This window comes from Puccinia triticina, chromosome 10A (assembly GCF_026914185.1).
Source record: "Puccinia triticina chromosome 10A, complete sequence".
NCBI lineage: Eukaryota > Fungi > Basidiomycota > Pucciniomycetes > Pucciniales > Pucciniaceae > Puccinia > Puccinia triticina.
In genome coordinates this window covers 1844507-1856730 of record NC_070567.1, presented here as the reverse complement: position 1 = coordinate 1856730, position 12224 = coordinate 1844507, and the positions used below count along the sequence as shown (strand labels likewise).

The 12224-nt window shown below is 48.6% G+C and overlaps 1 protein-coding gene across 1 annotated transcript; it reads right to left on the bottom strand.

Annotated features, from left to right (window-relative positions):
• Positions 1-2660: 2660 nt before the first annotated feature.
• Positions 2661-4474, bottom strand: PtA15_10A204 (uncharacterized protein; the record flags this gene model as incomplete). The annotated part of the gene is made up of 8 exons (XM_053160358.1): positions 2661-2749; positions 2820-2967; positions 3032-3203; positions 3268-3508; positions 3579-3770; positions 3834-3896; positions 3965-4155; positions 4215-4474. 8 exons carry the CDS (start codon positions 4472-4474, stop codon positions 2661-2663), a joined length of 1356 nt encoding a protein of 451 aa, XP_053024340.1.
• Positions 4475-12224: the final 7750 nt, after the last annotated feature.

Below are 12224 nucleotides of genomic sequence, written 5' to 3'. Positions count from 1 at the left end.
TGTCTTGTTTGATCTGCCTTTTCTTCTTGCTTTGCCTCCTCCTTGATCACAGGGCTGTCCCTTCTATTCTACAGGCCTTTGCCTCTATCTTGATCACAGGGCTGTCCCTTATAATCACTTGGCCTTTGCCTCAAAATCTAGGTTGCAGGGCTGTCCCTCAGGTTTCCCATTAAGAACCTTGACTGTCCAGAGAGAAGTCTAAAAAACTGTGGCTGGATTAAACTTATCTAATCCAGATACCCTCCTGAGAGGAAGCTGTAGCACTTCTAGCACAGATTAGCAGCACTCTTCTGAAGAGTAGCATTGCCAGTGGACGTGCATTCCCACTAGAATAACCTAGTACTTCTCTTCTATCTTATCCTGCTTGGTTTCTTTCTCTCTCTTTCTCTTTTTCTCTTACAGTTGTATTTTCTTTATCCCAAGAAATCAAACTGTTGTCCCTCATTTCTTGTGTCCTGCTGTCACTATAGAGACTCAGGCTCACATCAAATTTATAAGCAATGTTCTAAAGCGATTGTGCGTACTTTAAATATGAATTGACACATTTGCTTTTGTAGAACAAGGATCTGACCAGGTTAAATTCTGACAGGCTGGAAGCTTTAAGCCTGATCAGGCCAGCTTCAAGGTTACCCTTGTGAATATAAAACCTGACAATGCTGCATTTGGTAGCAACTTCCAAGTTGGAGTTCCAGCCTGTGGAGTTGCAGGCCCGGATCCAAAACCGATTTTACAAGATGATTGCAAAGCGTTTGTGGCTTGTTATTTGGAAGAAGAAGAAAAAAAGCTTGTTGGTTTGCATCTGATTAACAAATCTTTTTGGACAACTAGGGCCGTTGCAAGCATGAATTTAGTCCAGAGTAAACCAGAACAACTCCTTGGGCAATCCGGGTCATGTTTTGTAAGTCAACCTGACCCAAAAGCAAAATCCAAAACATACATTTGACATCAAGGAAATTTTGCATTTTTCTGATTGATTTTTGGTTGGGATAGGTCATTGTTGTGGCATCTAACAGCTTAAAAATTGTACTGTCAGTACTTGAAAAAAAAATCTATGCATAATTTGCAAGTCACTAGAACAGAAACTAATTGCACTGAATCTATCTGTACTGTACTTCTGTCTGTGGGACAGAGATAAGCCAGCTTTACAAACAATGCTGAGTAAACTGACAGATAAGTGCAAGCAACAGGTATGCAAGATTAAGTTTCATCTAGATGTACAGCTATAAATTGACATTCAATAATCTTGACAGAATTATGGTGTTCAAAGTTGGTTTGCATAATTTTATGCATGCATAAATCATAAAATCATAAAAATATTTTGGTGAGGAAATTTTGTATCACATAATCAGACAGTCATATCCCCTGCAGAAAAGATTTTATGATTTTATGATTTATGCATGCATAAAATTATGCAAACCAACTTTGAACACCATAAATGGTAGATTGATAAACACAGGTGGTACTTATGGACTCAATGCAAGAATCCGTATTGAAACAATATCAACCAAAAGCTAATCCATAACAACCTCTGGCTGAAAGAGCAAGATTTTTTTCCATCAATGTACATTCATTCAATCAATCAGACAATTAGGGTTCTCAAAGCTGGGTGACACAAAGTCCTATCATCATATACTCTTTGACTTGGAATTTTGTGTCATCCCTCTGCCCCCTCCAAATTGGTTTGTATGTATCAGTTTTCCACCAGTGAACTCTTGAAATCTGTATGTTTTGAAGTTTGAGAACCCTATATTCATGTCCAATTTTGTTTTCTATACTTTTCAACTGTATGTCATATATTTCTTTGCAACTGATACTAATATCTGCTCACACATGTCAGAAGGCAGATTATTTTAGTCAGAGATGATTTGCCACTTGCTATCCTGTTATCCAGAGCCTGAGGTGTTATACCACTAGTATGTGGCCTTCCATGACTTGGCCCCTTCCACAAAAAGGGCCACCTTGAGCTAGCCTAACACCATCCCCTCCTAGAACTTTGAGCCAAGCCAGAGCAGGCAGGGACAACACCTGATCCCGGCTCTGGTATATACCAAACAGCTCCAAGCAAGCCCCACGCCCCAGTGCAATTCTGTTCCCACGGACCAGATTCGTCGTACGCTGTGAAGCAGCTTCGGAAGCCGCAAAACACCACAACCTCTGAGCACTTGGAAAACGGCCTCTTCCATTGTCTCCTTCCCACAAGAATAAGATATTCTCATGTCACTGTGATCCGGTAGTATTGTCAGCATAATTGTCAAGCAAGCCGGCCAGCCATCATAGACCCAGCTGAATAAATATAGACCACGTCGAAAAAAGAGAGGGACTGCGGTGGGGCGATCAGGAGGACGTATGTGAGCAATGGGAGGGAGACGGGGGTGGTATTATGGCGGAACGGGACACGAGTGGGCGCCCATCGGGCGAGTAAAATCACAACATCAAAGACCCACTGAGCGGCGAAAGATAAACAGAAGACCCAAATACACAGAGGCGAGAGAAAGGGGGGCGAAAGCGAAGAGTGGGGGTATAAAAACTGGGAGCTCCAGGGTATGGGGGCTAAGGAATGTGAACGTCCATCCGCGGAGAAAAGGGGGAGGGTATATCCGTCCAGCAAAAAAACAGGGGGGAAGAGGTGTGGAGAGAGAGAGAGGAGGGGGATTGGGGAGTTAGAGGCGATGGCCGGGGACGAAGACGAGGATGCACGTGACACAAGCGACGATGACGGCGCTCACGAGCACGACCCACATCGCCCTCCCTACACACACACACGTCACACAAGCCATCAGCACACAGCAGAGCAGAGCAGAGGGGAGAAGGCGACGGACCGCGGAGGATTTTCTGGACGAACTTCTCCTTGACGGCGAGGGTCCTGAAGAGCACGGTTTCGGAGCGGTTGAAGAGGATGAGGAGCGGGTCGAGGTCGTAGAAGTGGCCGAGGATGCCCAGCGCGCCGACGGTCAATGGGATCATCGACTGTCCAAACCACGTCTGTGTGAGTGGGGGGATGAGGGGGGAGAGAGGGGTAGGGGGGGCTTACCCAGAGCCGGTGGGCGCGCGGATGGACGTCCAGGAAGATGAGCGAGAGGCCGATGGACAGCCCCACCCACACCGCAAACAGGCCCACGGAGACCCGGATGATGCTGCTCAAAGGGGTCAGATTTCCGAAGGCTTTAGCGCGCAGGAAGCGCGGAAACGTGTCGCGTTCCATGCTGTTTCTCGGCCCCGAGAGTCAGCCGCTGTGTCGCCAAAGAGCCACAAAAAGGGGAGACGGACCTGCGGAAGATGTACTCCTTCTGGCTGACGAAGAGGTCGGGGACCATGGCCAGGAAGCTGGCCTCGTCGTCGTAGTCGGGGCTGCCCGCATGGGGCAGGCTGGCCGAGTTGATGGGGAAGTTGTGGATGCGCAGGGCCGAGGGCAGGTAGATTTCTTTCTCGGCGCCGCTGAGCAGATAGCGGTAGTAGATGCGCTCGGCGGAGGCGATGAGGTCGGTGCGGGTGATGGCCGAGGAGCGGGCTATGGACACAGCGTTCCGAGGGTCGTTGGCTGCTTTTTCTTGGGGTGGTGAGAGGGGGGGGGGACGTACGGATGACGGGCTGGATGGGCGTCCGGGCCCGGGTGCTGCTCTGCCGCATCGGCCGGCTGTGCTCCTCCTCCTGGCTGCTCGGGATCTTGTCGTGCGGGAACAGCGCCCGGAGGGCCGGCGAGACGTGCGGGGGCTTGGGGCTCGACATGCCCTGCTGGGAGACGCGCGAGCTGTTGATCGATTGCGGGGCGTCTGTCGCTCGCTGCCTCCGTCAGCCTTCTACACATCTCCAGAGGCCTGGCCAAGTCCACTCACGGGGTTTCTTGAAGTAGTCCAGGGTCTCGTTCATCAGCCGGCTCTGCCTCGAAATCCCATTAACTTGAAGCGGAGAAGAAGGCGATGAGCCTCGGCTTTGATGTGTGTGAGGGGGTTGGTTAGAGACTGACTGGGATTGTAGACGCTGCCCCGTGTGCACGCCCGTTGGTAGTACGCCGGCCACTCGTCCCGGAGGTTGACGGCGCTCCGCCGGAGGTCCTTGAAGTAGGCCCGGCAGAGGTTCTCGTGCTGCTGGGCATCGAGCCAGAAGTCGAGCGAGTCCTCGGCCCGTTCGCGTTGGAGGTAGAGGTAGAAGCAGTATCTGTGGAGAGAGAGCGAGGTCAGCGACAGTCTTGGGATGGGCCGCTGGGAGGGACGGACAGGTCGACGGGCGGTCTGGTCTGGCGGGCGAGCACTTCCTGGAGGGTGGGCAGCCTGTTGCGGGACATGCTCGGGGGCAGCGTGGCGGGGGGGTGCTGTTTGTGGGTGGCTGGGGGGTGGTGGTGCTCGGCGGGGATGCTGATGTTGTGGTTGAGTTTCTCGGTGGCTGGGCTGGGGAGCTCGGCTGGCTGGTGCATCGGGTGCTGCTCCTGGGTCGAGGAGGGCCGGCTGAGGCTGGCGGGTGCTGGGGGGGCAGCCATCGGACTATGGAGGTCCGCTGCTGCGACCTGCACAACCCCATGCCAGAAACCACAGAAAAAAAGGGGTCAACAGCCTGGACGACGAGCCTGTATGCACCAAACACGCACCTCGGCTTCCTGTGGGGGGTTCGGATGGACGGATATCGCTCGACTGGGGCGGGCAGAGTGTGTAGCAGCGAGGTGGGCAGGAGACAGGGCGGACGACGGAGTGCAAGCACGCCTTTTCTGAGTCGGATCGATGGGAACGGGCCCTTGCGGCGGGCGAAGTATTTACTATTTAGGAAGGGGGAAAGTGGGAAGATGGGGACACGCAGGCTGCTGGGTTTTGTGGGGGCGAGAACTGGCCTGTCTTGCGAGAGATCACCAGTCTCAAGTTTCCCAGCCAACTCAACACAATTATTTAATTAATTAAAAAACTGCTCATGGAGCCTGCAGCACCCGCCCGCCCGCCCACCCGGCCGTCCCGGTCCACAGAGTGGATCATAAACAGAAACTGCCCGCGAAAAACGCTTCGGATTTCTATCTGCCGAGAAAGACACGTCGTCTGAGGATAGGCTGAGCAGACACACACTTCAGCGCAGACCTCGCATGCCGTCGTCGCTAGCTTAGCTAAGTACATCCTTCCCTGCTACCCGCAGCGAAATATGTACTTGTCACATTGTGCCCACAGGCGCCCACCAAGGGAGAGAGACCCTTCCTCTGCGGGACGGCATCCCCCCTCCAATAGGGGGGTTCACGTAAGGCTGATTTTGAAAATCAGCAACCAAAACCAGCAGATGCAGCTTTTGAAAATCGTGAGAAAGCAAAAAGGTTTGGCTGGGCAGCTCCCCTTTGGAAGCAATCTGCAAGGCAAAAACCTTACTCACAGGTGCATGAGCAGACGAAATCAGCATTGCTTTTTTTGCAACGTGAACCCCCCTAATAGGGGGGTTCACGTTAGGCTGATTTCGAAATCAGTCAAAAAACCTTGTTAAAAATTGATGGCTGCTCATGCAGGTCTATGCAAGGATATTCTAGAAAATAAATAGAGTTCTCAGCAAGACCTCCCCTTTGAAGGCCTTGCTGAAGGGAATGCTTATGCAGTATTTTTTTTAAGTTTATGCAGGAAGCGTGCATGAGATTTGAAACCATCCGTGACGAGCAGCCGAAATCAGGCTAACGTGAACCCCCCTAATGACAGAGGGAGCGAGTTAAGCAAGCCGTCCGTCCCGCCAGCACCAGCGGAACATCAAGACTGCATCGGCTAGCCCAAGCCAACTGAGCCATCGTTCTGAAAAAACTGTACACTAGACTGACAAAAGCCATACATTCCATTGGTATGTTCAAGACGGACGAAGAGTCGAGACACAGATAGCCCAATTCACTTTGGCTGGGCTGGCCCGAAGCACTCCTCCGCAGGGAAGCGCTGGGCCTGCTGGACCGACTGGAGCGTTTCCGACTTTGGATTCTTCATGCCCGGAGATCGGGATCAAGAGACAAAGCTCCCGCCATAGGACCCTGTGACGTGCAGACAAGGTTCCTTGTTGACCGACCGGCAGGCGTTATTGTGATAACTCATCCATCGGGAGGGACTGCCGCGAGTTAGTCTGGTCGATCGGGTCGGATTCTCCCCAGCCGGCGAGCTGGCAGTCAACGATTGTAAAACCTTGCCTGCAGGTCGATAAGGCTCTGTAATCAGCTTGTTGGCCGGCAGGATTCCTCCCGGCCGGTCAACAAGGTCTTGCCGGCCGCGAGGGATCCAACACGGTCGACGAGGCCGTACATTCTTGCCTACTGGGAGGGATCCCACCTGGGCAATCAGGTCTTTACTCACGCCATTGGAACAGCTCTTTCTGTCTTTCCCATTATTCAATTCAACTTGATGTTTTTATCTATTCCTTCCTTATTTGGATACACTGCAAAGCTTACAGGGTCCCATGGCCCCCAAAATCCCTTGGGAGGTCACTGAGGACACGGTCTCTTGATTGTGAGTAAAAGAAATTGGAACTTCGAAGATATCAAAGTGGAGTTGTCTCGAAGGGGCTTGAGGTCGATTCCGCAGCCCCAGCATGGTGTGCGAAGCGAAGCACGTTTCGCAGTGCGGGAGGCATTTCTATTCACAAGCAGCTCCGTGGTATTTTTGAAAAGCTCATCAAATCTCTCACCCATAAGCAAATCGAGGGGAATAAAATCAAAATGTGAAGAGTTCTGGTACTTTTATGATTCTGCGCCGCGGCTCTGGTTCAAGGATTTCCTTTGGATTAGTAGACCGCTGTCAGATGAAAAAACTATTGGGATCATCGCCGGAAAGATCTGGGCCTAGGACTTGATGAAGAATAATAATATCCGTGATCGCTGTGGCCTTTGTTTTGAATGGACTTAATGATGTACACTATGAGGCCTGCGAGAAAACCAAGCGACACGGTGACTACCCCAGCCCATATGAGACCTGAATGATCACGAGACTTCCTTCGCGCTGGAGCATTGTCTGCAGTGACCGAGATACTGGTATCATCGGGGCGCGTTGCCGCAACGACGGGCTTATCCCGCTAAATGTGCAAGGAGATCGTTTCAAGATCGCTCAGACTCTGACTAGAAATGGCTCTCGAATCCTTGGGCTGGACACTCACCTCATTTTGGCTGTTCCATGGTTGGTTAAAGACTTTTGAACGGAAAGGTTCAGACGGCTCGGGCCTGTTGTGCTGGTCCCTTTGGTGATAGTGGTTGTCTCTGTGGTGTCTTTCCCTATCATGCCGTCCATCGTAATGTAAAGACGGGTCTCCACGCCCCAAATGGTATCGATACGGATATTCACGCCCTTCCGGTCTGAGTTGGCCGTGAATTTTACGGTATTCGAACAGTTCTTCATCCTCTGCCGCTAACGGACCCTTCAATGGATCCATTGCAGCATATTGCCCGATAACCTGTTCAAGAAAACCTATGTTATTTGAAGTAAATATAGAGCCGACCAGCTTCTAGTCAAAGGTGAAATGAATAAACTGACTAGGAAAACCAGTAGAATGCTGAACATGATTCAAGTAGCAACTATAGCGAATATGACTGTCAGCTGGCTACTATGGCAGAGCCAACGTGACATAAAAATATACAAATAAAAAATATGAAAAGTAGTTTTACATATGAAAGAAACATTATTACTCTTACATATGTAAAACTACGCAAAAAACATTAAAAACACTTATAAATAATTAATTACTTAGCTTTGTGTAATTAATAAGTAAAATATTATGAAAGATTCTGATTCTACGGGTAAAATAACCTAGGGTACCTCACTTACATGTACCCTTAATTATTATCCCTTCCTTGTGTAAACTAACTTCAAAGTTTACGCAAGTGCATCACGCCCCGCGTGGATGCACTTGTATGCACATATATATATAAGTACATATATTTACAACCATTTTCAGTGACGTAACTGAGGTGTTGTGTACAGTTCAAAAGATAGCTTTATTTGTTGCGTGGCGCACCCAAGCCCGCGTGCTTTGTTGCCTAGAGCTCAAGCCCGCGCTCCTAGTGTAAATATATGCATAATGCATAAACTAGCCCGCAACCAAAGCGCTCAGGTTACCAATAAGTAAGAATGGACCAGAATACGCCCCAATAACAATATTACATGTGTTATAGGGCTTGTACACATGTAATTAATCACCAAACAAGATGTAATTACCACGTCATTCAATATAAAAACATTCTAGACTGAAAAGAGCTCTTGCAGCGTGCACAGGAGACACTAGAAAGCGCCCCAGCTTCTCCCAAGCCTCACTACACGTAAATTACAACTGTAGTAAATATGTAGAAGGGGTCAAATGAACTGGAGCAATCAATAAGCGCCTCCAGAACATGTATAAAGCACTGCTTACACGTGTACTAGTACACAGAAGCCAGTTCTAGTACCTTCTGTGGCACATTTTCACGGAAATGAGCGTCACAGAACCCCCAAACCAGCCCCCATGACGTGTAAGGCTCGTGTAAAATCACGCAGAACCTCTGTAAAAGGTCCTTGGCAACCCTTGTATCCAAGCCCCAAGGTTCCACGACCCACAGCGCCTTCTAGCGCAACCAAATTGCCTCAGAATGCGCCCACAAGTGTCCCCATGTCCCCTGGGCGCCCCTGGAGGCCTGCCTAGGCTATATAAAGGGCCCTTTCTCCGCCCAAAAGGAGATTCCCCAGCTTTACATTACCTATTAGAATTTTACCCGCCTTCAACAGCCTCATTAGCCTGTGATTTGCCAGGTAAAATACCTACTTTCGTGATTTTTAGCCCCAATTTCCGCCCTGAAGCTGCCCAGTAACCACCCTGCCCTCAAGATTACCTCCTCTGAGCGCCTCCAACTGCCCAACTTCACGCCTGAAGAACCTCAAGTGCCTCTAGGGTCTTATACTAGTAAGTTTAAGCCCCTTCTCTTGAGATTCTCTGCCATTTCTTTCTGGGATTTAAACCACACCTGTTTACAGGCCCCAGTTCTTCATTCTAGAGGGATTAAACACCCCTGATTTATCAGGCCCCTCTTTAAAATTAATTATATTCATTTTATTACGTCAAATTGGCCCAAATTGGCCCAAATTGCCTTATTCTTACGCCATAATTCCCAACAATTACGTTGGAATTAACCCTTATAACCTTGTCTTAGAGTTTTATAACTCTAATCTTTTGCTTTGCACCACGTGTAGCTAGAAGGATAATATCCTTGGCATCACGTAGGCTGACAATGACTTCCTCTGGGGAGGCCTGTCAGACGCCTTTTTATTCTCGCAATGGTATATACATACTGATCTTTGCGATGGAACTCTCCCTGAAACGATCCAGCGGTTCCAGCTCCTCTTCCCAATCTATTCTCTTTAACCCGACTGTCTCCCCAATCTTATCCAACCCACTGTAATCACACACACTTGTTAGAGCCTAGAGGGCCCCATGGACTCCCATGTACGGTGGACCTGGGCCGACATTGGTTGTGCCACCCAAAACAAAAACGAAAAATGAATTCTGACACCCGTTTCAGATACATATGCCGAGTACAGGCCGCAGTACATAGATACTGCAGTCTACACTACGTCCACAACCTTCTCGGGTTCGAAGGGCATGCCCCCCGACCCTTCCACCCAGAACAAGCCCATGAACTCCGGGCCAGGCCCGCTGATCAGGACCGCGCACACTCCGAACTTAGTCGGACCAGACCTCGGATTGGCCGCTGGAAGTGTGTTCTTTCGCCGGGGAGGCTCAGCCTATTTATGTCTGTTCGTCTGTCCCCCATCCTGCCACTCTGTTGGGAGGAGGGACGGCCAGGCCTGCTTGCATGACTTTGCCGGCATATTTTTGGGGCGCTCGCCTTGATTGCTTTTTTCAAGCGCGAACAAACGGACTGCTGCTGCTCGCGGATGTTCTCCAAAGAATTTTCACCTGACATACTAGCCAACAATGCCACTGAAACAGATCACCTTCCTGAATCACCCAGGCCCTTTATTTCCCTCAGCCAAGGGACAGCAAAGATTTGTTAGAGTATGCTAAACCGCCCGCGACTGCGTATTCGAAACACGCAGCCGGAAGAATGAGGCATATGCAATTCTCACTTGCATCAAGTCTTAAAACCTAACCCTAATCATTCGCCGCACCTACAAAACAACCGCAAGTCTCGACAACTTACCAGTCTTTTTTCTTCACACGCTCAATTAAAACACTCAAGTGAAGAAAAGAGACTGGTAAGCCAAAGTTCAACCCAATCAAAAACAACCCGACTCAAGACTGATTTTTGTTCTCTTTCTTATCTTCTTTATCAATATTCATGTTCTCACTCAGATCTAAATCCCTCTTCGCGTGTCCTTCACAATAAATCTAAAATCCTCGCTCTGCTCGTTCAACGTGCAGGTATGCACTCTTTGTTCCTATCTATCATATCTCATCATCTACATACTTAAAATGTTCTTCTACTTATTTTTATTCATTTCATCATAGGTGTGTGCTAGGTGTGATCTAAGGTGTTGTCGGTGGTAAACAGTCAACTCATTCATTGGTTATATATCAGGTTCGCTAGATAGTCCACTCTCCTATCATGTTTCTCGTATATTCTTTTTGTTCTCATATCAATCCAAGTAATACACGCTCAATTAAAACACTCAAGTGAAGAAAAGAGACTGATCTAAATCCCTCTTCGCGTGTCCTTCACAATAAATCTAAAATCCTCGCTCTGCTCGTTCAACGTGCAGGTGTGTGCTAGGTGTGATCTAAGGTGTTGTCGGTGGTAAACAGTCAACTCATTCATTGGTTATATATCAGGTGTGTGCTAGGTGTGATCTAAGGTGTTGTCGGTGGTAAACAGTCAACTCATTCATTGGTTATATATCAGTGTGCTGTCGGGATTATTCCAATTATTACATGGTAGCGAGAGAGTTCAGTTCAATCGACGAATATCCTCAACAATGCCGCCAGCCAGCAATCCTGTCGACCCCAACATTGAAAACCAGAAGCAAGCCATCGAAAATGCGTCGAGTCGCGGCGGAATGATCCTCAGTAACAATCAAGCACACGCTTTCGGAATGTCAGCTACTTTGAACAAAATAAAAGGGATCAAAAATCTTACCGATGACAACTACATGGTCTGGTCCGGTCAAGTCCTAGGATCACTTGAAATCCTGTTTCTCCATCAGTACATAACGGACAAATTTTATGAAGACGAAGGAGTCACATACGAAGTGAACAACATCAACCGCCGGTGCATCCTTGAATTCATGTACTCGAGAATGGACGCTGATAACTCAACCCAATTCAGAGCTGCTTACAAAGACATCATAATCCCGCTAGTCGACGTCGAAGAAGAAGATGATATCAATGACCCCGACGTATCTGGACAACAAATCCCTGAATGTCCGAAAGGACCCGCGCACCTATGGCAAGCTATTAAAACTTTCCACCAATCAGACAACGAAGCCAACTTGTTCCTCATTCAATCAAAGATCAATAAATTCAGCCAAGACTACAAAACCTCAATCACCACCCATATCGACGCCTTCTGCAAACTAAAAAGCGAATTCGCCAACCGCGGAGGACACATCAACGAGTCCCATCTGGGAAGAACCCTTCTACATTCCCTAAACGACTCACACATGCAAGAAGTTTGAACCATACTCAACACCGTCAAGCCTATAACCACCCGATCAGTCATTGATGCGTTAAAAAGATATGAAGACACCAATATTGAATTCTCTTTTTCCAATACAAACAAAATCACTAGCGGCTTAAACAACATGAAGATCGCCAGCAACACATCGAGAGCCCAACAAAACCCAAATCGCCCTAAATGTACCCCAACTCAATGCGTTGGACCACACGCCGCCAACAAATGCTTTAAGCGACCCGAGAATGCCAAAGCTCAAAAGGAATGGTTCAAGAAGCGGGGTCTCACACCCCCCAGCGCTCATAATACCGAACAACCTCCAAGCACTCAACATACGCCACCACCACCGCAGAATACAGCAGGTGAAGCCTTCTTCACTCAATCAGTACCTAAGAAGAAGCGAGACTATGTTTTCATGGCCTACGGAAACAAAGCAAATCTAGTTCACTCTAAGTTTGAGGCTATATGGGACACGGGTGCATCGAGCCACATGTTCAATGATTTCAGGTTTTTCTCAAGCGTCAAAAACAACTCTAAGAAACTAGACCCGATCATGACAGCTGGCTCGGAAGAACTCAAAGTTGAAGCTATTGGAGAAGTCCAAATACAAGGAGTATCAGTCGAGAAGTTCACCCTTCAAGAC